Consider the following 25,221-nt stretch of genomic DNA (forward strand, 5'->3'; position numbering starts at 1 on the left):
TGTTCCTTACACTAATTCTGCCCTTACAGGTAAAGTGGTGGTGGCCAGGCAGAGCCTGTTGAGAGGGGAGACTGTGGTGCCTCAGAGATGTCGCCTGCTGAGGAACCACAAAGGTGTGAAACATCAAAACAGCAGCTTCCATGGGGCTCTATGGTTCCTTTGTGTTAAGGTGACCTGGAAAGAACCCATTTCATTTCCTGGTAGAAATTTGAAAAGTTTATTGGAATCCAATTCATTGGAATTGGTTTGGGTTTTTTTTTTTCCGGAGAAGATTCAAGATGTTGCAGTATTTTCATTTAGTCTGGTTCAAGATGACTGGATGTGGTGGCTACCATCTAGCTGGGGAAGATTTCTCACCTTTTGCATGCAGTGTTTGCTGCTTCCTGGATATTAACTCCAGTGGTTTTTGCAACTTTAAATGATTTCTGCCACTGCTTTTGGGGTGAGGGAGACACCAGCTGTCAGATCTGCCATGCAGCATTGTCCATAACTCATTCTGATAAGCAAGAAACAAATATTTAAACCTCTGAAGAATGAGCTTATCCTCTATTCTTGCTGAAGGTTGTAGAAGACCTAGATAGTTTTAGCTGCTAGAAGTGTTCTCCTATTTAGCTACATGGACATGTCCCCTGCCTTCAGTCTGTCTCTTCTGTAAGCTCTGACTTCGGTATTAATGGAAACAAATTTTCCTTTGGACCTAATATATGGTAATACCCATTCAAAGAAGCATGAGAAGGAGAAGCAAGCCTATTCCAGAGCAGGTAGTACATTTCTGTGGGTCATGGTGGGCTGATGTCTGGGTTACTGGCTGGGTTCCTTTCTGGGTTTGGTACTTGTGAAATTCATGCATCCCAGCAGCTTTTTGTGCTTCTGGTGCACATAAGGAGATCCCTTATGGTGCTGGTTGGAAGCATAAAGAGTAGATAGGCTGAAACAAGTTTTCCCTTTTAAGAATGTATAAACAAAGACCTCATCTGAGGCTGAGGGAGATGAGTAGAAGCAGGACAGCAGTGAATGTCATTGCAAGCAGTGGATGTGAAAGAGATTGAGGGAGCCTGAAGGAGTCATCCTGGTGGCCAGTGTTTATTGGGCCTTCTCTTTGGGAGGAGATCAGGAGGCAAAAATAAATAAAACCCAATTATTTCGTTAACAGCTGCTCTCTGTTGTTGAGTAACAAAAGGCAGGGTCCAGGAAGCTGCTTGTTTCTGGTTTTTATTAGCTGCTTTAGGTATCATGGTGATGAGCAGGTTATAAATATAAATATCTGCTGCAGAAGGAAGATGAAACAGGCTAGAACCCAGTGACCTTTAAAGAGAGATAACATAAGGTTTAAAACTCTGCTGAGATCTGAAGCTTCCTAGAGTCTTTGGGTAATCTCTTGGAAAGCCTGGCAACAGCAAGAGAAGCACCAAACCCAAAACAAATAAACAACCCCTCAAAATTCCCCAAAACAACCCCAGTTTTGGAACCAAAATCTTAGCCAGTTTTTAGGTTGAGTTTTTCACGAGGTGCTGCCAGGGTTAGGAGTGAAGAGAGCCTCAGCTTTCTGTGCCTGACGTATGATGGAGATGTACCCCTGTAACAAATAGTTATGCGTGGGGTTTTTTGCATTTGTATTGTACCCTGCTAATACCCTCGCTTAGCCATGGACTTCTATTTAAAAACATCACTATATTATCATTCTGGAGATACAGTGTACCTCTAAAATAATACATCTGTGAAGTCATATCTGTCAAAACATACTTTGAGTGTTGTGAGAGGAAGGAACCAGGATGGGGAGCCCTGGGGTTGACTATGTTGTAGCACCTGCTGCCTCGCAGCCTGACAGGTACCAGGTTCACTGGCCAGAGCAAATGTTGCAGAAAAAGAAAGAGCAGCATTGGGCAGTACTGATGTCAGCAGGAAAATAATTCTTAGTGTTATTTACATCAAGTTATCAGTCCCTTATTTTCTTTCTCCCTCTCTCCTCCCCCTCCTCCACCCACAGCTGTATTATAGTAATTATATCTTTTATTTGATCTAGTCTAAATCAGGACTGTCCTTGAGGAGTATATTCTCCAAAGGAGTATTTTTCCATAGGAAATACTCATTAGCTGTTTTTAGATTGCATTACTTACTATGCATATGTTTGATTGCAGGGGAAGTGTGCAAGAGGTAAAGCTTTAGTTAAGCCTAGCAAGGCACTCTGTATTCAGTATAACTACTGAATTTAAATCCTGCAACAAAAGAGATTACTCTGGAAATGGAATGAAGGTCTTCTGTTCAGGTACTGAAGGATGGACCTTAAGTGAGGGAAACTTGCAGAAGGGCAGAAGTAAAAGAGGCATTTGTGAATATTTTTTCTTTTTTTTTTTTTTCTTTTATTCTTACTATATAGTTTAAATTATTTGGCAATATGTAAGTGCAAATATTAGTCACCATCTAATTAATAGCTGAGCACCACAGTACTTTTATAGTCCTTCTGGTAAGGTCAAGTTAAGTTTCAAAACATTGGTGTTTCACATTTTAATGAAAAGAAAGAGAAATGATGTGTCAGGAGCTGTAGGAAATGATGTGTCAGGAGCTGTAGATGTGAAATACATTTAAGAAAGTGGATGAGTAGTACTGTCTAGCTTTGTGTTCCTGTTTCCCATCCATATGAAGAATCCTGGTAATATTTAGTGCCCTAAATTGGGAGTTGTAGGACCATCCTATGATCAAATTTGCATTGGCCCAGAAAAGCATTTCTGCAGTTTTCCCAGCACTGTCTCATTGAATGGCTTGGGTCATATGGGACTCTACAGATAAAGACTTCATTTGGAGCAGTGAAATTATTTGGGCCAACTTTAAATACCTGAAATTCTGCTTTGCTTCCTGGTTACACTTTAGGGGAAACATTGTACAGAAATTTTCCTTTGTAGAAGAATATTAAGCTATTTCAAAAACATTTCACCATTGCTCTAAGGTGGCCAGGGCCATAGTTTTATAATGAAAGAGCATAATGGAGTTGTGTAGTTCCAAGGAAAGGTGTGTTTGAATCATAAGGTAATACACATTGCCATAGTGGACCTCTTCCCAAACTTAACACCTAAAAAATGTTTAACTTCAAATGGCTTTTCAGTACTATGTCATGTAAAATGTTTCTTTTGCTCTGCTGCTGATGTTTCTATTCTGTTAGAATTGTCTGTCAATGCTTTTAATGATAGTCTTGCTCTCTGTTGAGTTCCCCTTTTCTTGTGGTTTATCTAGAACTGCTGCAAGCTCAATGCTAGAAGTACTTATTTGCAATAGAATATTCAGTTTACCCCTCTGTAGCAGCAGTGGCTCATTTACCAAGGTTGCAAGGAGAATGTGAAGGCTATTTATATCCTTGTGTGAACACTCATCAGTCTCATTAACCATTAAATGGTCAGATGGCTGAAGACACCTTTGAGTTTCTGAATGTGCAGTGTGTGCTGCAGAAAAGGCATCCCTCATCTGGTTTCACCTTAGGGGCTGGCTTAACATGTCACCCTGTTCTTTATTCAATTCAAGATTTTATCCCTGCTAGCAGTGACCTATCAACTAATGGTCTGTTTCTTATCACTGTATGACTAACCACAAACCTATATTTCTGAAAGGTTTTGCCATTTCCTACATAGCTGTGTGCTTTCAGAAAAAAAAAAAAAAAAAAAAAAAAAGGTATTACTACTTATTCTACTTCACCTTTCTTACTGTAATCTAAAATTTGTCAATTTCCTATGTCCTGGGCTGAGGTTTCTTTGGTCTGATTTTCGAAAGAGGTGAGGCTTGTGCAATGATGCTATTAATTCAGCCCTGTAATAACTTCTGAATGTGTTAACTATTTCAGCAAAATTTCAGCTAAATTTAGAGACTTTGAAGAGTACCTAAGAGTTATGTGGAAGTCTTAAGTCATCTGGTGAAAGAAAAGCCTATTAATTATGCTGCTGAGAGGAACATTCCCAAAGGAAATAAGCCCAATCCCTATAGGAATATCACCTCAAGACAAGGGTCTAGAGAAAGTTGGGGTTTATTGGTTCTGCTGCTCGAAGACAACTCCTTGACCAATGTTGGCTGCCCAGGGAGGTCAAGTCACTGTCTCTGGAGCAGTGCTGGATTAACAGCTGGACTCAGTTAGGGTCTTTTCCAACCTAAATGATTCTGTCATTCTAAAGAGTGTTGTGGGCATGAGGTTAAAAATTACTGTCAAATAGCATTTAAAACCCACTGTAGTAGTGAATGGGGAAGAGTGGAGGGGCAGGCGAGTGTCTCCCTCTCTGCTCTGTGTCACTATTTTTGTGCCCCTCTCTGCTGCCCCGTCTCTTCCCACAAGGCTCCACCTGCACTGCTCTTTGTTCCCCGAGTTTCCAGCTGGCGGCTTCCACCAGCCAAGAGAGCTGCTGCTTCAGCACTTCTCTGCATCTGCCAGGAAATAAATAAATAGAGGGATGAGAAACGGAAGGGATGCGTTCTTGTTCTTTTTGTCAGCTTTACATAGGGCTTTTTTTAAACTGTATGCCTGGCTAAAATGCATTACTTGAGAAGATTTACTTGAAACGAGAGCTGAATCCTATCACTTCCTTGGTTTCCTTAGTTTTCTGGCATTAAGAAAAATGTGAGTGCTTGGACATTGGTGGAGATGGATTCTCATATATTCTGTTATGTAATAGGCCACAGCCACTGAGAGGTTTAATGTTGTCCCCTGAGGGCTTGCCAGGAGTTCTGTTTGCAGGCACACCTTGCTCACAGAGTGCTTTGCAGAATCACCTGCACCTGCGCCCCCATTTGATCACTGCAGGGCTTTGGGAGCTCTCTGTCCTATAAATTCCCTCTAACTCCCCATAAAGCTGAAGACAGTGTGCTCCAGCACTATTCCTGTTCCTTTTGTACCATTTCTTTCTCGCAGTGTTTCCAGCCTTTGTGACAGCCATCTGCCTGGGAGCTGGAGAGAATATCTGTTCCTTTCCCCACTCCTCCCCACTCCCTTTTTTTTTTTTTTCTAAATTGTATTTAGGCTCAGGTTCCCAGTGACCCCAAGTGATGTCTCATATTGTGGATTGATATGAACAGGTAGATTATCCTTGGCACAACAAGGAAATGAAAATGAGCCCCTCACACACAGTGAGCCAGCTCAGGATATTGCATTTGATGGTTACTTCTAAATTAAATACACAACATCATTGCCATTTGCTCGTTCGTCACTCATTTATGTGAGGAGGCATTAATTTCTTCAGCTATGTCTAAGAAGTCTGGGTCATGTAGCATTGATTTCACTGCAGGTTTCAGTGCCTGTGGTGAGAGAACTGCCCTAGTTGTGCTAGTGTGCAGGAAATTCTTCTGCTTGTTTAAGTCTCCTTTGCAGCAAGATTGTCTTATTACAAAACATTTCTCTTGTGATATATCTATCTCATTAATTATCTCCATCTCTATTTCATCCTTAATTAAGAGGATTTTGGAACCTTCTGAAAGTACTTACAAATTTATTTATCTTTAAAAAAATCCAGGGTTTTTTATTATGAGTAAAAATGAGTAATAGACTTTCCTAATTTCTTACTATTCCTGTGCTGTCAGTTTTTCTTTACTTGGAAGGAACATTTGTCTTTTAAATTTTTGTTATAGAAATGTTTAAGTATAAACATTGCAGGAAAGTACTTTTTTTGTATAAAACCAGCACAACTATGCCCAGTGGAATTTAAAAATAACAAACTCCACCATTCATTTCATGGCAGAAGTGTTTTTGCTGATACTAAATCCTGGAAAAATTATGTAAGGTTATCTATTTATGAGCCAAACTTACCTTGACTATGTACCTTTTGACTTTGTAAATGTGTTTTTAGATCTTGAGCTGTGTAAAGTGCTTGTGACGTGGTTTGTTTGAAAGACTATGTGGAATGCGAAATAATTTCAGAGGATGTATGCTTGTGTTTAACCAGCCTCCCCAGTGTAGAGGGATGTTTGTGCATGTTCTGAAAATGCCAGGACTGAGCTTCCTCTGAGAAGCAGGATACAGGCAATGGGCAATGCACACCTTCATCCCTGTAGCCCTGCTCAGCTGGGTCTGGGTATTCCTCTGCTCTTCATTACTGACTCTGCTGCTTTTGGGGCAAGAAGCTGGTAGGGAGGAAGACCAGTGAATCTGGAGTGATCAAGGATCACTTTAGTGTACAAAAGGAAGAGGGTTTGGTCATTAGTAAGAGAGGCTGCCCAGTGAGACCAGACTTCGTAGTTTTCACTTTTCAAAGCATTACAGGGAATAAAACAAAGCATAATCAGTAAAAACATGTCTGAGGTTTTTGTAGATGGCAGGTGTCATTGAAAATCAGTGATCTTCCTCTACTTTTTTCTTTAAATGGCTGCTGAGATATGGACCAGTGGACACAGGCTTGTCTTTCAGGCCTTAGGACTTGTGTCCTCAGTTCCCCCTGGGTTGCCATCCCTTCTCCTGGCCTTTCACACAGCCTTTTCATAGGAAAGGCAAGTGGCAGCCTGAGCACAGCGTAGCACTTTTCATGGGCCAGTGGTAGCAGAAACATTAACTGGTTCAGAAACAGCTTGTGACACCTGATGGCTGTGTCAGCACAGAGAAGGGGCTGAGCTGCATCAGCAGTGCTGATAAGACCTGTGAAAATCATGGTCTGGGAAATGCTTTTCTTGACACTCTGCCCTTCTTTCAAACCAAATGGACACCAAAGCTTATGAGTTCTGAAAAGCGTTGGAGAGAGTATTGTATGGTGTGACAACATCAACCACATCTTTACAGGAGGCTGAATAATCCACAAGCATGGAAAGGACCTTGGACCATCCCTAAATAGCCTTTCATGCCCATAGCAAAATCCCATTGCCATGTATTGAGCAATTTGTTAATCCTTGGTGCTAACTCTACAACTTCTATAGGTAATGGACTCTACTGCTACCTTATCTTTGAGTTCTAGGTGGTTTTAAACACTGATGTTGTTTGTATCCGGTGTAAAGAACAATTATTCCTCTCCTTTTTCAAGCCTACTGCTACCATGCCTCCTTTTAATTTAGTGCTGCAAACTGACATTTACATTTGGACATTCCTGCAGGATGTCTTGGGAAAGTGCAAGCAGAGAAAGTTTTTCATCAAGAATCTTCAGGTAGCATTTTCTAGTAAGACAGAAAACCAGGCAAATGGTCACATCAGATGTCAGAATAAAGGCCAGATGGAAGTGATTCTTCAGAGAGGTGGGAACCACTGTGGCTCTCCTCTGGGTTCGAGTGGGGAGTCCCTCGTGCCTGAGGCACACCGGTATGGTTTCAGAGGCCCTGGGGAGCTGCAGTGCCAGGAGAGGTTCTCCCTGTGGATGAGGCTGTACTGCCCATCCTGCTGATCAGAACCACTGATCACAGCCCTCAAGACAGTCAAAATGCATCAACCAGCTGCAGGATTTTACTGTCCATCACTGAATTGTGTCATTACCTGCCCCAAAACTGTCTCCTTGCCCCAGTGGGCTAATCCATAAAGAGTTCATGAAGAGTTTGAAGTTCATAAAGGCATATTAGCTCCCAGCAAGTCAGGGTTGGAGTTTCTACACATGTGCTGAAATGGTGGATTGTGTTGTGTGGTGTGTTCACCTGTGTCTGTGTTCTTTCCTTTAAGTTCTAATTTTAAAAACATACTGCTGTTAGTGGCTTCCTTGTGTGATCGTGTACACTTCTTGTTCCTGAAACCAGCATTGGTTGTGGACCAGAAAATAAAAGCCTTGTAACAGCACCTAGTGTTCAAAGGGCCCTCAGCTGGAAATACTGGCACCAAACTGAGCAAACAACCCCAAAATTAGGTTTAAACCCCCCCCCCCCCCCCCCACTCTTCCAAATCATCCCTCAGGAAGGGAATGAATTCACAGTAAATTCCTTGTTGAGTCGGAAATGTTTCTTATTAATTCCTTTAAAACCAAGTCATATATGAAGCTCTTGGGAGCGAAATAATGCCATCTCATATGTCTGTCAAGACTTACAGAAGATCAGCAATTACTATGTAAACAATTTCATTCCAGAATGCTTAATAAGGAGACTTAGGAGAAATGTTAAACTCTAGAATTGGTTTTTTGTTACCTTCCATTTAGTTCTGCCTATTCTCAAAGTTTCATCCGATGTGGACTCGTTCAGTGTGTTGGGTTTCCATGTGCTGCACCCTCATCTGTGAGCTGTGTTGTAGGTTGGGACCCAAATGGACTATAAATGTCTTGCTCAGGAATCCAACGTGAACCCTTCCCAAAGTTGTTGTAGAAAATCAGTTTCCTCTGGGGAGTGTCAAGGTTTTTAAAGTTACTCTGTGGAAGTACCTCCAGCTTTTTTAGCAAGAAGGGAAAAAAATAAATCTGGTATTCTTATGCAATCTGAATTAAATTTGTACTGTTGATGTGCAATAAGTGCAATTATATACCTCATTAAAAGTTCTTGTCTAAAAGGACAAAAGGTTTTGTATTCTTTCAGTTTGAATTAATTCCTTTTGACATTCAAGTATAGTGCCAAACATTTTCAGTGTTGTGGGAATTATTATTCTGAAAGCAGTTCTGAGGGATTTAAAACAATAAGAGCCTGGGTATGGTGCCCAAATATTGTGACATTAGAAAGAAAGGTACAGAATACAAATAAATTCTGTTATAAACTGTAGTTTAATTGAGTCATTTTTGCATGACTTGTTCATTGTGAATAAAAGGTTTTCTGTATTTCTGAGTCTGGAAGGATGAAACATACAGGTAAGCAAATAAAATTCTAAAAGGGCATGGCTATTTTAAGAAAAAGGCTGTCTTTCTGAAAAATATTTTTTTAATTGGTGTTACTAACTGTATTATTTATGTGGCATTTTGAATGCTTTTATTTTGAATGCTTTTTCCTGCATAATGCATGGTAACATTTGCAATTGTCACAGTTTTTCTGTAATTGTTTGTGTAGGAACATACAGATTATCAGTCAATTTATGTAGTTCTAAGGGTCTATTTGAGAGAAAAAAGTAGCACAGTTTGTTTTTTGTCAGAGTTAAAATCATCTTGGTTTTGCATGTACCTCAAGATCACCTGAATCTATGGGCACAAAATTCCTCAAAGCTGTATTTTATGTGTCAGCATTAAATACCCTCTTTGTGCCAGTAAGGTAAGTACAGTGCTGAGAGTCAGAATTATTTGTGACATCAGTCCCAAATGGGGTTTTGAAGTCATAGTGAGTAAATGCAGTGTATCTGCCATACATGTTGAGAAAAGGCTTTTTTTATTTTAAGAATTTTTACTTACCAGAAATTTTTCTGAGAATTAGGGAGTTTACATTTTTTGAAATGTATAATGGACAGTGCTGCTTTTAATTTCTTGTTGCTAGTTAGAGTAGGCAAGTTGTTTTCATTCAGAAATACTGTCGTACCATAAGTTATTTTAAAAGTAATTTTATCTTGATGTTTCACTTTTATATAAAACCAAGGAGTCTTTCAGATAGTATTGCAAAATTATTTGTTTCTAGAGAAAAAGTGCTTGTGGGTAAATAGTTTGATTTTTTTTTTTTCTGCTTAAAACAATTTTTTTAGAGGTTGAAACTCCTCAGTACAGATTCTGTAGAGCAACGTAGAAAGTTATTATGGCTAAGGACTTAAAGAAAGAAGAGACTTCCATTCATGCTTGTCAGCAGTGAGCCCACAACTGTGGTAAGAAGCAGATCATCAGTGGAGGTGCTTTTTTATTTTCTTGGTGGATGGGTCACCAGGAGAGTAGATGTTAAACTGGCATTTTCCCCCTGCCCCTGTGCAAGCCCTAGCAACTTACAACACCTCCCTCTTCCCCCAAAAATTCCCAGTATCTTGCATCAGCCCTTCTCTCCCTGTCAGCCTACCCTCAAAACCAAGGATGAAATGTAATCTATATCTATTTTAAGTATTTACACAGAGAAAAACCACTCCTGATTTCTGACTGTAGACCTGGTTTCATCAGCAAAATAAAACTAAACCATAGTTGAAAAACGGCAAGTGAAGAAATGTGGCAATAATGTGTTTACTGTTGTATTCAAATATTTTCCTCTTCCATTTAAACTTACTTTCAGTAAGTTGTCAGTAATAGGAACGCCTGAAGTTTAATTTCCCAGTGTAAAATAAAACTTGAGATATCCCAAACTGGCAGCACTTTCTGTGCCAGTCGTGCTGGGCAGCAGCTGGGGAGGTAGAGCAGTATTTGTTAGGTGGGACCAGGGTGAAGGGCAGTGTTGGGAATAGGACTTTCCTTGTTATCTTGCTTCTCATGCCTAACAAAGTGGTTGTTGTAAGTCTGCTAAGCCAACAGATTCCTGTGCAATGGCACTAAGGGAATTAAAAGCTCAAGCGGTTCCTGCACTCTGAGGAGTTTAAATGGTTTAGTCAAGGAAAATAGGGGAAAGAGTATATATTTGTTAAGTACTTCTGCTTGTTCTCAGTTAGGCTTCAAACTGACTTAGCAGTTAAGAAACACAGGAGTTTTCAACCCTTCAGCTTTCCTAGTGAATTTTCATGGGGTTGTTTTAATGTGAATTTGAGAGAGAAATTTAGAAGAAAAGAATTTCTAGCTCAGTTATTCAAAGACTACGTGCTTAGTAAAGTATAATTTCATTTAAATCGTCTGCAGTTTGTTTTTTTTCTTTTGAGCTGCTGTACTTTGACTCCTTTTGTGAATATGTTGTGGGGTTTAATTGCACGATAAACTATTTGTGCTGCAAGACTCCTCTTGCATTTAGTGCAGAAATTGTGCAAAGTATAGGGCAGAGGGCTAGGAGAGGGAAGATAGGCTGCTGCCTTTAAGAATTGTTGTGCAACACAGGCTTGGGTTCTGGTATTTAGTTTTCATTTACTTTAAGCAATAATTTGCCTGAAGACTTCTGCCTAAATATAAAACTTCCCAGTATTAAAGAACAAGAAAGAAAATAAAGCATTTGAAAGGAAAAATGATTGCTAACTAGTTCATTCACTGTCCTGGTGCATAGGCTTAATTTTCAATACTGAAGCAAAGTAATGCTAAAAATGAACAGATATTTGGAAAAGCTGCATGTGGCAAGCTTTTGCAAATAACTTTTTATTCTGATATGTAGTAACGTGTACAGATGTCCTTTTGTTTTTCTAGATTAATGCCAGAAAGTCCTGTGAAAGTCATAAAAGCCTTACAGCTAATATTCTTAAATGCTTTGCCTGCTGTGTTTTTTCCTCAATAATGGAGGTGCATTGAAATAAGCATAATGTTAATTGTTGCATTAAGACCAAAGAAATGAGAAACTGAATAATTTTGCATTTCAAATATCTTGAGCTCCTCTTGCACACGCAACTGTGCTGGGAGCTGGGGAAGGTGTTCCAGCAACAGCCTGAGTGGAACCGGTACACGGTTGCTCTTTCCCAGTGCATCTCTGCTGAGTTTCTTTTTCTTGAATGATGGGCCAATGCAAAGTAATTGCTTTATAGAATAGTTATTTAGAGCAGATTGTAAATATCGATTATGCAGCACAACAGAAGACAAGCACAGAACTGCCTTCTGATGGCAAATGCAGACTTATTGTCCTGTTTTTGGGTTATGCTCCATTTGTGAATTGTCCCATTTGATTGTAGAAGGATTTCTTGCTGGGTTAAAGAAGTGCTAGCTGATGTACTTTGTGTCAATCACAATAGATTTCAGTATAGCTCTTTGTGATTCAGGTCTCATTTGATACAGAATGCACAGAGTTTTTTGAATTCTGTGTCAGATGAAGCCTGGATCACAAAAAACTATACTCAGATCCTTATAAAATCACTAAGTTTTGACTGGACCTTTGTTTCTTGCTTTGCAGATAGTGGTACATTTCCTGCAGTGATCATTAGTGCCTTTGGAGAGCTGAAATCAGCATGCAACACTGGTCACAGATTTCTCTCCATTTTACCCATCTCTTCAAAATCGAATAAGTCAGCAGTCTTTTCTTTGCACAATGTTTTAATTTCTCCCTTATTAATTTGCTATTTTGAGCCATAAATTTTTGTCGAAAGTTGTGCCAAGAATGGAGAAATGAAACAGGGATTTGCATACCTATCACAAACCTCTGCCATTGGGTTGCTCCCCTCAGCTCTGCAAGTGAGAGTTCCTTGGTTTGGTGCACAGATTAACCTGTGTGGAGAATTATTGATGTCTTAGAAGTCCAAAGCAGTAATTGACAGTGTTTTGCAAGTGTAAGTTAGGATATCATTATCTTTATAGAACAAGAGAGAGAAGTTGAGCAGGAATGGCTGCAGCAGTGATGGATCATGCAGCATCTCTGATAGCTGAGAGATAGGCTGCACCATTGAGTGACTTTTGCCTTTCCAGAGTGAGCCAGCCTGAGCTGTTCCACACAAATTGCCATTGACCTGGTGGTTAGAAAACCCTTTGACAGAATTTCACTCCTGACTTACCTCTTTGTCAGGGTATTATGCCCATTTGAATTGAATGCAATGCTCCTAATAACGTGTCAATTAATTTTAAACTGCAGAAATCTTCAGTCTGCCATGAAGACTTGGAAAACAGGCTTCATCACTTGCTCCCTCTGGGGTTTTGGAAAAGGCATAATTTGAAACACTGTAAGACTTTTGGTCTCCTTTTATAATGTACAGAATTTAATTTTTGTAACCACAAATTAAATTTAAATTTAATTTAATTTAATTTTTGTAACCACATTGGTTAAAAAAAAAAGTAGTTTTTAAAAATAGTTTCTGAATCTTTAAAACCATGTTGCTTAAGTTTAATTTTGGACAATTATCTCTTTCTGTAGTGCTGTGGAAGATTTTACAAGACAGTGTTCTTAAGTGGTGTAATATTTATTTTTGCATATTGTGTTGTTTGGGTCTTAGAGTTGTTTTAGGCAATTAAAGAGTAGGGAGGAAATGTAATGAAAAAAGGCATAAAGGTGTTGCTGAGCTGAATGTTTAAACACTCATCTGTATTGCACTGGCTGGAGTGAAAAAATATGGTGTTATAAATTATATGTTAAAGAAAAATGTATAAGAAAAGCTTTATTCCATTTCTTTACTGGAGTCCAGTCCCATTGAAAACAAATAGATCCAGAGGGGTCAACTAGAGTTTTGTCTTGCAGAAAAATCTTGCTGTTGAAGAGTCGTGTGTGGGAGAGGCCATCCAGCTTTGATCCATCTGCCAGGCTTTCAAAAGTTCAGTCCAGAAACCTGGAGCTGATAACTTCACTGCTGTATCGTTTTGGCCAGCTCTGCTGTGTATCACAGGTTGGGGTTGGGTCACTATATTTTTGGGGGGTCTGAGAATATTTCCGAGATGCATATCCAGAGTCTCAGCTCAGTTTAGGGTCATTGCCTCTGCTTTAATTTCTTTCAATAATTATGGAAGCTGATTACTACTCTTGCATTTTAAAGGGTTTATCCCAAAAGGAATGGGAAACCTGACTCAATTGCTAATTTTTTAGAGCAAAATGAGCCTGCTCTAAGCCTTTGTCAGCACATCTCCCAAGGGAGGAGTTTTCCAGACTCCTCTGAAGGCCCTCACTCAGGGATATGAGCTCATGGATGTGAAGATCTGCAGCTGGGCACTTTTGGGTGCAGCCTGGCTGCCTGTGCCCTGAGCTGCTGGGGCATTCTGGAAGGCACACAGTGCTGGCAGTGTGGGAATGAGAAGTGGAAATCTCTTGAGCTGTGGACTAGGATTTTGTAAGGGTATGTGGAAGGAAACCTGAAGAACAGATCAATGCACTTAATAGTCAGTGCTGCTACTGCTGCTTGAGGCCAAAAGAGCTTGGCAGAGTTAGTTAAGCGATGATGACTGCTGAAAGGGGAGTTTGATTACTGCCTCTGCCAGTGACCTCTGCCTATGGCTTTTCAATTTTTCAAAGTACCTCATTATTTGGGTAATATTCTGTGTATTTGAACTCAAACAGCAGAAAAGTAATGTTTATCCTGAAACTTCAAAAGATTTTGAATTTCTTTACAGGTCTTGTACTGCAGTGCTGTGAGTTGTCACTAAAATGTAAAGAAGCTAAACACTGGATTTTTTTCTGTTATCTTTCTAAACAATATTAGGTGTCCTCTCTGTTTGATCTTTTGTCATCTACAAACATCTACAACCCACACAAAAATTTGTCCCACACAATTAAACCACGGCCAGTGTGGCTCAGCATCCAGGTGTTTTGTCCCTGTGCAGAGGGGAATTGAGTGAGGTGCCTTGTTTAAGTATGATCAGAGATGAAATATTTAGTTAGATCTAATTTGTGACTGGATGCATCAAGACTGCAGGGGTGTCTGGAGGAGTTGTGTCCCATCAACAAGTAGGAAAATGTTTGCTAAGAAGAAAAGGCTGCCCACCTTCCAAGATAAGTAGAGAAATGTTTTTGCCTGGATATGAGAAGATAAGGGCAATGTCATGAGGTTTGCTGTTGGTCGTTCTTGGTATGCTTTCAGATGTGAGAACGCCTACAAATGGAACAGATTGTAAAGTTATCCTGGCATAGCATCTGAGAGTGAAACTCCTGAAGTATTTCCTTGTAGTTACAAAGAAATGTGGAAATAATAAGGCAGCTGTTGTAGAGGCAGCAGGAGCACGCTGCAGTACTGTCTGTAGGCAGTAGGTCCTCTAGACCTCTCGGTGGTGACCTAAAACAATTTTGTTTTCTGGGGCTCACTTACAGCAATGCACTTACTTGGACAGATTAGGAAAAGAAAAATTTGACTGTAAAGGCACGTATTTTGGGTAGCCTTGGCTTGAGTTTCACAGTAGAACTGTTGAAAGAAATTTCTGGTAACAGTTAATTTTTATACTTTTACAAAAAAGATTACAAGCCTTTCTGCCTATTTTCCTCCATATTCTTGACTTCAGCATTTATCTAGCAGGAGTCTCCATTGTTTTTCCTTAGGTGCTAGAAGGGTCTCTGAATTTGAGAAGATGTTTTGATTGTTCCTAACACATTATGGTGTGTCAACAGGAGATGTTATCTCCTTAATGCTAAGATTTTCCAGCCTTTTTCAAGATACTCTTTGCACCTTAGGCGAGCTTGGCAAGCTTCTTTATGGGTGGTGGGGCAATGATTTCACAGACTGTTACTTATACTCAAACTTTTAATGATGATGTTTTAACATAAGAACAAAATGGAGTTGTATTGCATATGTTACTCATATGTTACTCATTTATTGAAGAGTAAGTTGCAACAAAGAGTTGATGTTTGCTTTTTCAAAGGGTAAATTAAATCCTGTCTAGCAGCACCTTATGGAATTTTCTGTAATACACATTTGTTTTGTATGAGTAATACCCCAGCTGAATTTGTACTCCAAGAAGAAATAAGGCATCAACCCAGCCAATGAGGGTTTATTTTTTCTTCAGAAAAATCTGTTATTTCTCAGTGTGTGGTGGGCTGTTAAGAGACTGAAATTTAACAAAGGTAGGATAAGAATTCTCTTTATGAATGACAAACTAAAAGATTCATTTATATGCTTTTGTGCATACTTGGAGAGTCCAGCATTTTAAAGGGTTTCAAGTTCTATTATAAAATGTGAGTGTTTTCATGGTTTTTAAAAAAAATCCCTGATGATAGGTGTTTTAGTCCATATCTGAACTGCAGCAATGAAGAAACAATTTTTCTTTTTGTAAAAAAAGGCTTGGACAGATTGCAGAAACCTTGCCTTCAAAGGTTTGATTTTTTAGGCTGAATTTCCAGTTATATTTAATTTCAATTTTGCATGTGTATAGACTCACAGCAGTTTGAGTAGATTTTAAAAAACATGCATTTTGAAATATGTTGGACTCATAGTGAACTCAAGCTTATAAATAAGTGCCGTATTTTTCAGTCAGTAAAAATGTACTCTGAAGATCAAAATATGCTAATGGATATGCTGCTTGTGTAAAGCATTACTTGAAATAATAAGCAACTTTGTTGCTGAAATAGTCTAAAATGCCCAAACCACAAGGATTTTGCGTGGCAAAAGTAGTGTTGTTCTTTAATTTTCCCATCATCATCCTGTATTTCCATAGACAAAGGACATGGGTGCAGCTCCTGTGCAAAACATGGCATTTCCACTTGAGCTAAAAAGCCGCTCCCCATTCACTCTCACTAAGATTTAGATACTATTTTCGTTCAACCTTCAGAAAATGAAAGTTTTAGGAACAGATGGATATTTTGGTTGGCCTGGTTCCAGCCCTGGCCAAATTTCAGTGTGGATAGTTACATCCTGCCTCCCTCAAGCTCTTGCAATGTCAGTTGCTTGTGGGTAAGGGGAGTTTAGGATAATGTCACTGCTGAGTGGACAAGAATTCGAGAGTCTGAGTTCTATTCTGTCACGTCCTGGACCTTCTCTGTGTTGTGTCCCTAGATATGCTCTTGAAAGAGAGGAGGTGAGCAGGAAAATGAACAGAAATCCTGGGATGACTAGTGCCTTTACCATATTTGCAGTGTATAAAATATATAGTGTTAGCCATCTGTAGGATGATCTTTATGAAACTCATGTCCAAGAAAATTAAATGCTCTTGGCAGGGACTTGCATCAGAAGAAATTTGGATAACCCTTGTGGAAATTTTCTGCAGTTTACTTGTTTGGATGAGGCAGTGTGACAGCTCCGTGCTTGCCATTTTACTTGCTCCTACTCCCTTGCTTCCACAGTCGAGATTTGAAAAGCAGATAAAGCATCTATAACTCAATTTGGTTTATTTTGCAAATTTTGGTGGATTTTCAGATTTTAACAGTGATTTTTGGCAAGACTGTGCATGCAGCATTTCAGAGAGTGACCTGCTGAGTATCTGTGTTGCCATATCTAGATGCAAACTGATTATCTACAAAGAATGGATTTAAATAAAAAAAATCTGTACTGATTGTTGGCATCTTTGTGCCAAGTTCTTAAAGCTGGAGTAACCTGTTTTCAGACTTTATTTTTGTGTTCCAAGCATTACTAAAATTTTACTTGTACTCCTACACATGTTTATTGACATATGCTGTATTTATTGAGCTTGTTAATACAAATTTGATACAGCCAGGGAATATGAAACACAGAACAACTTTAGAATGCTGTTCTTGTAGCATTCATTTTCCAAATAGTGAGGAAAAAAAAGGCAAGGAGGTTTTGAAAATAATTTGCTTCATCTCTTTCACCTCTGTAGGCTTTTCACATACTCCTAAAGGTATGTGTTTGGTGAAGGTGGTGCTAGGTTTTCTATCAAAGACAGAATGGAGTATCAGCAAATGTGTGTAACAACCTCTGACCTAAAGCTGTTATCATGAAAATAATTTACTTGGTGTGAGGATGGTCAGATATTTCTCAGGAATGGGGCTTCTTAAACTCCCCTGTGAGACTGACATGAGATGAAAGTTTCCAGATTTTCCACTTTACATGCAGGTAAATGGTTGAGTAGCCTTTGTGTATTTAAGAACAAAGGTTGAGCATGGGAGATGGCATTTCAGGTGTATTTCAGTGGTTATAAGTATTAGCCTGCCTCAGCAGCCTTTATTCTCTGGCAGACTTTTTCTTGTCAACACTCCTTAATAATTGAAATCTTTTGCTTATCAGTGCTGACTCACATGTCCTCATAGCTGTATAATTCAGATCAATATTAAGTGACTTGTGGTATGCTGGCATTACCAGTCTTCCCACTTGAAGAGAAGTACTGCATGATTCACATGCTTGGTTTTCCTTAGGCATTTAGAGCTCACTGTTACACAAGAGAGAGGACTGGACAGAGCCTTGCACTGACCAAGTGTCACAGCCCTGCTCCTGCCCACAGGCTCTTTAATGATTGAAACCAGTTGTGTTACAGGTTGGGGTTATTTTTAACCTCTGCTAAGGAATCAACATTTTCCAGTACATAAAATGGTTCTGCTGTTAAGCTTCATTGTCAGACTTGGAGTTGTTTGAACCAGGTTTTGTGTTTGTTTCATGCAGTTCTGTCAGCAGTGTTGCAGACAACGGGCGCTGAATCATGACCCTTGTGGTTCTCAGTGTTGGTGTAAAATGTTCGGCTTAGAGCTGATGGAAAAGTGTTTCCCTGTTCCCAGAGTGAAGTGCTTTCCCCCATATGCAGAGGGGATATGCAAAGGTGTGATGGAGCACTAGTGCAGGCAGGTATGGATGGTTCTGGGTCGTGCCCGGAGGAGGGAGTTTAGGGAAATCCTGATGGTGTTGTCAACAGGTTTTTGCCTAACTCAGGGGGTTGCTCTCTGCTGCTTTTAGCTCGGTGTTCGTTATGTGAAGTTGTGAAGTTTTGCAGTTTATCTGTTGCTTGCCTTGCAATTTAAAATTATGGTGTTCTTAAATGTAAAGTGATGATCATGTGGAGCTTAAGCCATGAGAATGTATTATAGTTAGCTCTTTAAAAATATACTATATATGTGTTGTCTTCTGTGCCATAAACTAAGCTGTTTTAAGTTTTGTTTTAAACATTGGAACCCTGCTTGTTTAAAATAGCTTGGTTTTTAGTAAGCATTTCAGGTGATGTTTAAAAAAGTCTCAGATAAAACATCTGTTTTTAAAAGACAAAATGACAGAATAAAATAAATAGTTACAGAAATACCACTGATACTGTGGAGCAGAGGTAAAGAACCAATCCATGGCAGAGCCTCTTCCTATGTCCATCTGGGAATGTAATGCCCCAGCATATTCCTAATGCCTTCCCAGTCAGTAATCCTTGATGTGTTGTTTCTTACTCTGCTTTAAATATTGAAGAAATAGATATGTAGCCCTGAGCTCCAAGTAGTATTACAAATGTCTGAACAATGATCCATTGAGAGAGAAATACCTGTTTAAGAATGTAGCAAAACTTGTCTGTAATAAGCAGATCAAAGAGTCTGTAAACACAAATTAAAGAAAAAAAAAAAAAAGAAAGGGTAAAGTGGGTCAGATGCATGACACAATTTTGAGATAAGCTGTTGATAAGCCACTGCTGCAAATATTTGTCTTTGAAACTATTATAAGCAGCTGGCTGACCCAGAAGGGAGCCTGAGGTCACTCCGGAGTTCAGGTCTGAGCTGTGGCATCACATTGGTTGTCCTTGGGAGAGCACTGGGTGAGGTGTGCATTGGGTCATGGCAAAAGCTTTTCAACACCTTCCCTAAAATTCAGAAGCAGTTGATAAACTGGAAAATATTTCTGCTTCATTTTAGATCAGGCAAGGACAAGTAAAAGAGATGTGCATTCTGGGGTTGCACTGAGATGGAAATTGTAGTGAGAAAATTTCCTTCAACATAGGCCAGTGATGGTCACCTTCTTTTTCTCTCCCAATGAGGTGACTTGTTCAGCTCACCTGTGCTCTCACAGGATCCCACAGCCCACACAGAGTTGTGAGAGCCTTTGAGCTGGATGTGCCCACAAATGACAAGCAGTGACCGTCTATGTGGCAGGTATCAGCAGGGTGACAGAGAACAGACAAAAATTGTGTGCCAGCCTGATACAGAGGGTGCCACAGCAGCTAAATGAAAAAGCAAAAGGGCCAGGTCTACCTTTGCCTTGAGGCTCCAGGATGATCATTTCAGCCTGTCCATAGGATTAGGGTATAATTATTTCTGATTATACTCCTTTTTCTACTTACTAAAAACAAACTTCAGCTCTTGGCTCATATTCAGTTTCTGTAGTTCTTGCAGTCTAAATTAGACCTGGCCAGTGTGTTTGTGAGGTCAGTGCTCTTGGAGACTGCAGTGGAAACTTGTTTGGAGAGAACTGGGGAGAGCTGGAAAAATGTCAGATTGGCTGGGAAAAGCTGCTTCATATGGGATGTCTTCAAGGAGCAATTATAAAAATAACACTTGATGTCAGCTGATAGAGCAGAGCAGTGAGTGGATAAAAAATATAAAAATCTGCTCTGTGTTCCAGTACCTGAAGATGTAGAGCTTTTCTATTAGAAGTTTGCATGGAGCACAGTGGTTCCAAACAGCAGCTCTTCTGAAGAGCTCATAGTTCATTTCAAATTTTAATGTTTATGAATTGGAGATTTTTTTTTTAATACTACTAAAAAGTATTTATTTTTGTAACCCTAGAAAAACTTCTTACCTGTCAGTAGGTGTGCAGGCTTATAGATCTTGCTCTTTCTCCCCTTCTTATGGTGCTTGGTAGAGAATGTGGTGTGATTCCTCTACAGAGCAAGTGTGTTAAGGTTACCTGCTGAATACCCATTGTTTACTCAGCAGTGTTCTTGCCTCACAAACCATTGAACAAGGCAATTTCCCATGACTGGAATATTGCTGCAGGCCACCTGATTAGGAGAAGGAGTTGATGAAGCCCTCTAAAGACAGTTGGAAGAATTCGCATTCACCACCTTCTTCAACCACTCTGGTATCTTCTGGAAAGACAACACAGCTGGGCACGCAGTCCAGGAAAGTCCTGCAGAGCACTGGTGATCAGTTTTTGATACAGGGAGTGGAGGAGCCAGCATGGAGAGGTGTGGTGCTGCACCTTGTGCTAATGAAGAAAGAAGGACTGGTTTGGGATGTGAAGGTTGGGGCAGCCATGGCTGCAGTGACCATGACATGGTGGAGTTCAAGAACCTGTGTGCAGGATACAGGGCAAAAAGTAGAGTCCCAGCCCTGGATTTCAGGAGAGCTAAGTTTGGCCTCTTCAAGGATCTGCTTGGAGGAATCCCATGGGTTGGGGGTCTGGAAGATATGGATGGATCCAAGGGGTTAAAGTTCAAGCATCTCTGCTCCAAAGATGACCAGGGGACTGGAGCATCTCTTAGGAGGGGACTGAGGGGCCAGGACCTGTTTAGCCTGAGGAAGATGGAGAGGGGATTTTATCAGTGTTCTGTAAGTATCTGAAGGGAGGTGTCAAGAGGATGGAGTTGGGCTTCTTGGTGGTGCCCAGCAACAGAACAAGGGGCAACAGGCACAAAGTAAAACATAGGAAGTGCCTTCTGAATATGAGGAAAACTTCTTTACTGTGAGAATGGCACATTCTCCTTCTCTGGGCATTTTTGGAACCTTCCTGTACTCAATCCTGTATAACCAGCTCTAGGTGATCCTGATATTCTGAGCAAGGAGATTGGACTCACAGATCTCCAGAGGCCACTTCCAACCCCCGCCATTCTGTGATTCCGTGTGATTTTGGACTAACTGTTTATCATCTCAAGGTTAGATTTGGCAAATAACATCTGTAACCCACCACCATGAAAATTATTTCCAATACATTCTTCATTACACTTCAATATTTTGCTATCACTGGAGGATTAGAGTTTTTTGCTGGAGAATTAAAGGAAAATATGAATGGACAGTCAATAGTTTTGCATAAAAATCCTTTGAAGTATCAAGGCATGCAAGTTGTTTCCATTTATACATGTGTCTGTTTAGCAATGCACAAGCAGAAAATACCAGTTCTCTTCTTGCTGGCTTGCTAAAAAGCACGCAGCCCAAACTGACAACAGATTCAAGGATTTGAATGAAAAATTACCATATCACATTCATATGCAGTGCCTTTAACTTGGATGGATCTTGGGAGACTCCTAATAGCATATCACACAAACTAGTTTAATTTCAGAATTGCATATAAGTGTAATCTGCCCATCAAAAGCTATGTGCACTGACCCTGTGAAAGGTAAAACCAGGAAACAAAAAAAATAATGCAGTGTTCAATTTAAGCTGCTGTGGAAATTTGAGCAGGCAGCATGTTCTGAGGATTTACTTTTGGATAAAGGCTAATCTGCTACCAACTTCTGTGGTTGGTGGAGAGAGGGGCTGCTCTGTTGGCACCTCTGAGCAGGGTTCTGATGCAGGTAGTGTGAAATGCTGGCTGGAAGGAAGCCAAGACTCTCTCCTTTAACTGGACAAGAACCTGATGTGAGTAAATGCCTGTACCTGCAATTAATCTGTATAAATACCCACAATTCATGGTGTAATAAATTTAACTATTCTGTCAGTTTCCATCTTCTGCTCTGGACCATTAACGAAAATTCAGAGTCTGGTTGCACAAATAACAGAAGCTTGTGTCTATGAAACTTATTTCTGTTGTTATCAAAAAGCAAAATTACAGAGAGGCAGTTTCTGCTTGGTTGGCTATAAGTGTGTACATGATAAACGTAATTGTATTTTTGAGGGGTGAGATGTCCTTGATAAAAATTTTTAGTCTGCTTGTTCAGAATAAAATATTCATGTCTCTGTGTGAGGAACAAGTAGAGCATTTGCAGCATTCAGCAACCTTAATTTTTCAAAGTATAGAAAATTCATGGAAAATGAACTCAGGAAGGTAGTAGCATCTCTGTGAAAGTCCCAGCTGCTCAGTATTGCATTTTTCCAGCAGCCAGTGAGAGAAAACACATCATGGTGACACTGTTGCTCCATGTCAGCAAGCATAGGCAGGGCAGGAAGTGTAGCCATGGCAGGAAGAGAGCCCAAGAGGAGAAAAGTCCCTATAGGATATACCCTATAGGTACAGCCAGGGACTTTGTGTGCCATTTCTGCCCCCCAGCAGGAGCTGGGCCAGGCACTGCCCGTGGGTCACAGCTGAGCACCCACAGCCTCCAAGGGAGGGCCTGGCCACCAGTGGGTGCCCAGCTTTTGCCAACTGCCCTGTTCAGCACTGGCATGTTTTATACAAACATCTCCCATAACACACCAGAGCTGTGAACCCAGATGGAATTTCAGCTTGGTTGTGCCCCTTCTCCATCTGCGTTTCCCCAGGCTGTTGGGTAAGCTGATGACTTCTCACATGCCTGCCACCACAGCATTGTCCCCAGAGCTGCCAGATCCTGGCGTGCCTGGAGGTTTTGCCCATGAGGAGCAGTCTGAAGTGAGCTGCTGTGCACATTCCTGCTCCACAGTCCAGTCCAGTCACCTGTGCTCCACACCACTGCACCAGGGCTGCTGGCTGGGGAAGGACCGTGCAGGAGTGGGTGGTGTGGGCAGTGGGACTGGGTGAATTGGGAGCATCCAGGACCAAGGGGAGAACCCTGCTGTGGAGCTCAGAAAGGGTACCAAGGGTGTGCCCAGCCATCCATCTCAGGCACATCCCAAGTGCTTTGCTTTCCCACTGGAAAATAAAAGAAGCAAGGCCAGTGATAGAGGGAAGGGCAGAATAAAAAAGGACACAGTAACAGAGAAAAAAGTAGAGGAAAGAGAATGAGTCTCTGTATAAGGACAGTTTAAATTAACCAGAAGCATTTGTCATTCTCCCTTTTCCATCAAGCAGTAGGAGGAAAAAAACCTATTTGATGTGTCTTGTGACCAAGTCTGATACTTGCAGGAAGAGCAAGTAGCTGGAGCTCATTCGGTCAAAGCAGTTTTGAGAGAGACTCAAATCCAGAGAAGAAGGGGTTTGTTTGAAAACAGTTGTCTTTGATTAGTAAGAATTACCATTCCAAAAGATATGATTTTTTCATTAATTTTTTGGCCTGTCATTTTTCCACTATGTATGTATGTGTATATATACATATAAAAATAAATCAGAAAAAATAGACAATTCATTTGTGCTGTTTGCTTATATGCAACTTAATACTTTCTGTCATGCTGTTGTAGCTTGGGAGCTAATCCATAGGCATGACTTTCCAGAAGTAACAATTGCCCCTGGAGGGCTGTCACAGAAGCTGCACCTCGCCAGCCAGTAGACATTGCTAATCTAGGTGTATTTTCATGAAAACAATTTGAGATTTCCCATTATGTCTGGGGCAAATGGAGTTTTGTTCTAACCCCAGTGCTTGTCTGAGGTTTGTTTGTGAACATCTGGGAGCTCCAGGCATGGGAGAATTGGCACCTATGCTTAAAACCTGCTGATACCTGCTGTTTGTTTAGGCATTGTCTGAGTGTGTGAACATGGTGCTCTTTGCTTCATGAAAGTGGCAGAGTGAAGCAAATAATGAAATGTACATAGAATTTAAACTTCAGTGCTAAGACCTTGGTAATTTTTCACACAAAAAATCGTTTGCTGAAGTGATGTGCTGGGGTCTTTTGTTGTGTTTATGTTCCAGTTACGGTGATTATCTGAATTGTTGTTGTTAGGGCTAATAGTAAGTATAATTTTCATGGTGGAAATGTTTTACTGGACAGGATACTTAAGAACTTCTAATTTCCCCTGCTGTTAAAATCTTACATAGTATGAAAATCCATAACTTGTTGTAGGATGGAAGTGTTAACCAGCAGTGCTTCTGAAAAGTATAACAACTGCCAACCTGTCTCTGGTGTACTAATGTTCTGAGTTGAAACAAATACATGTAGTAGAAAACTTCAAAAACAGCAAGCATTTTGTGTTTTTAAAGTTTTTTCTTTGTTTATGTGGAGATGTTGACATCTGGAAGAGTGAAATTCATTTAACTGACAATGTGTGTCTTCTCTCTCAGATTACAGAAGTTTGTGGAGCCAAGCGTGTGGGTTATTTTGGTCCTGCCCAATTTTATATTGCTTTGAAGTTAATTGCAGCAGCACAGTCAGGGTTCCCAGTACGGATTGAGAGCATTAAGAATGGTAAGTAGCAAATTTTGCTTGCAGTGCTATGCACTTGTTTCTCCCTTTCTTTAATTCTTGTCAGCTCTCCATGGTGGTAAACTCTTTCTTCTTATGTTTCTCCGAACAATTTTAAGGAGCAGAGAAAGAGTGGGAGGTAATTTTACATGCGCCAGGTGAGTGGTGGAAAATTGCAGGGAATTATGGATATGGGAGATCTGAGATGACATCTCCCTCTGGAAAAGGCACTACAAAGGAGCAGCAGGAATGACAGATAATCAGTGTGGGAGATGCATTTCTCCCTCACCTTCAGTCTCTAATCTTGACAGCTGTCCAGAGTGAGAGCTGATAGCTGCTTTGGGTGGAGGCACATTGTGGGGGATGTGGGCAGGTCAGGGAGTCCCTCTGTGCAGGGCACATTGTAACGCTTGTCTGCTTTCACAAATAATCCTGCCAAAATAAATGGGTAGTGAAGATAAAATCATAGTGCTTACTGTGAATAGGTGTGAAAATTAGACGTATTTTAAAACTTTATTCTTCCCAATGAATTGACAGTAATATTAAGTGTACCATTTTTGGTGCAGAAGAAAGCTTCTTGAAAAAAATCTTACCTAACTCAAGCAATAAAGAGAGAAAGGTCCCTTTCAGCTGTGAAACCTTGATAGCAACTTGAAGGAACTCAGTGTTCTTGCTTCAGTGATGCACACTCTGCCTCAGCAGGGCTTGGGCTTCAAAGCCACAGGGCTTTTTGCTGGAGCTGGATCAGGTTGGAGCCCTTAGCTCCCATATCCTGGGTGGGTGTTCAGGCCATGTCCTGAGCTGTGCTTGCACCATCCCACTGGAGGAGCAGTGCAACCAGCTGCAAGATCAGAGACAGGGCTGGAAGGGCAGCACCTGCCTACAACTCTGCAATCAGGT

General features: G+C 40.4%; 1 protein-coding gene across 1 annotated transcript in view; it reads left to right on the forward strand.

Moving 5' to 3' along the window:
- Positions 1–25,221, forward strand: part of REPS2 (RALBP1 associated Eps domain containing 2) — a 95,235-nt gene that overhangs the window by 9,406 nt on the left and 60,608 nt on the right. Inside the window, exon 2 of the mRNA XM_058825525.1 lies at positions 24,201–24,324. Within this exon, the coding sequence (XP_058681508.1) occupies positions 24,201–24,324 (124 nt within the window). The remainder of the gene's footprint in view (positions 1–24,200; positions 24,325–25,221) is intronic.

The sequence above is a fragment of the Ammospiza caudacuta genome, chromosome 2 (assembly GCF_027887145.1).
Source record: "Ammospiza caudacuta isolate bAmmCau1 chromosome 2, bAmmCau1.pri, whole genome shotgun sequence".
Lineage (NCBI taxonomy): Eukaryota > Metazoa > Chordata > Aves > Passeriformes > Passerellidae > Ammospiza > Ammospiza caudacuta.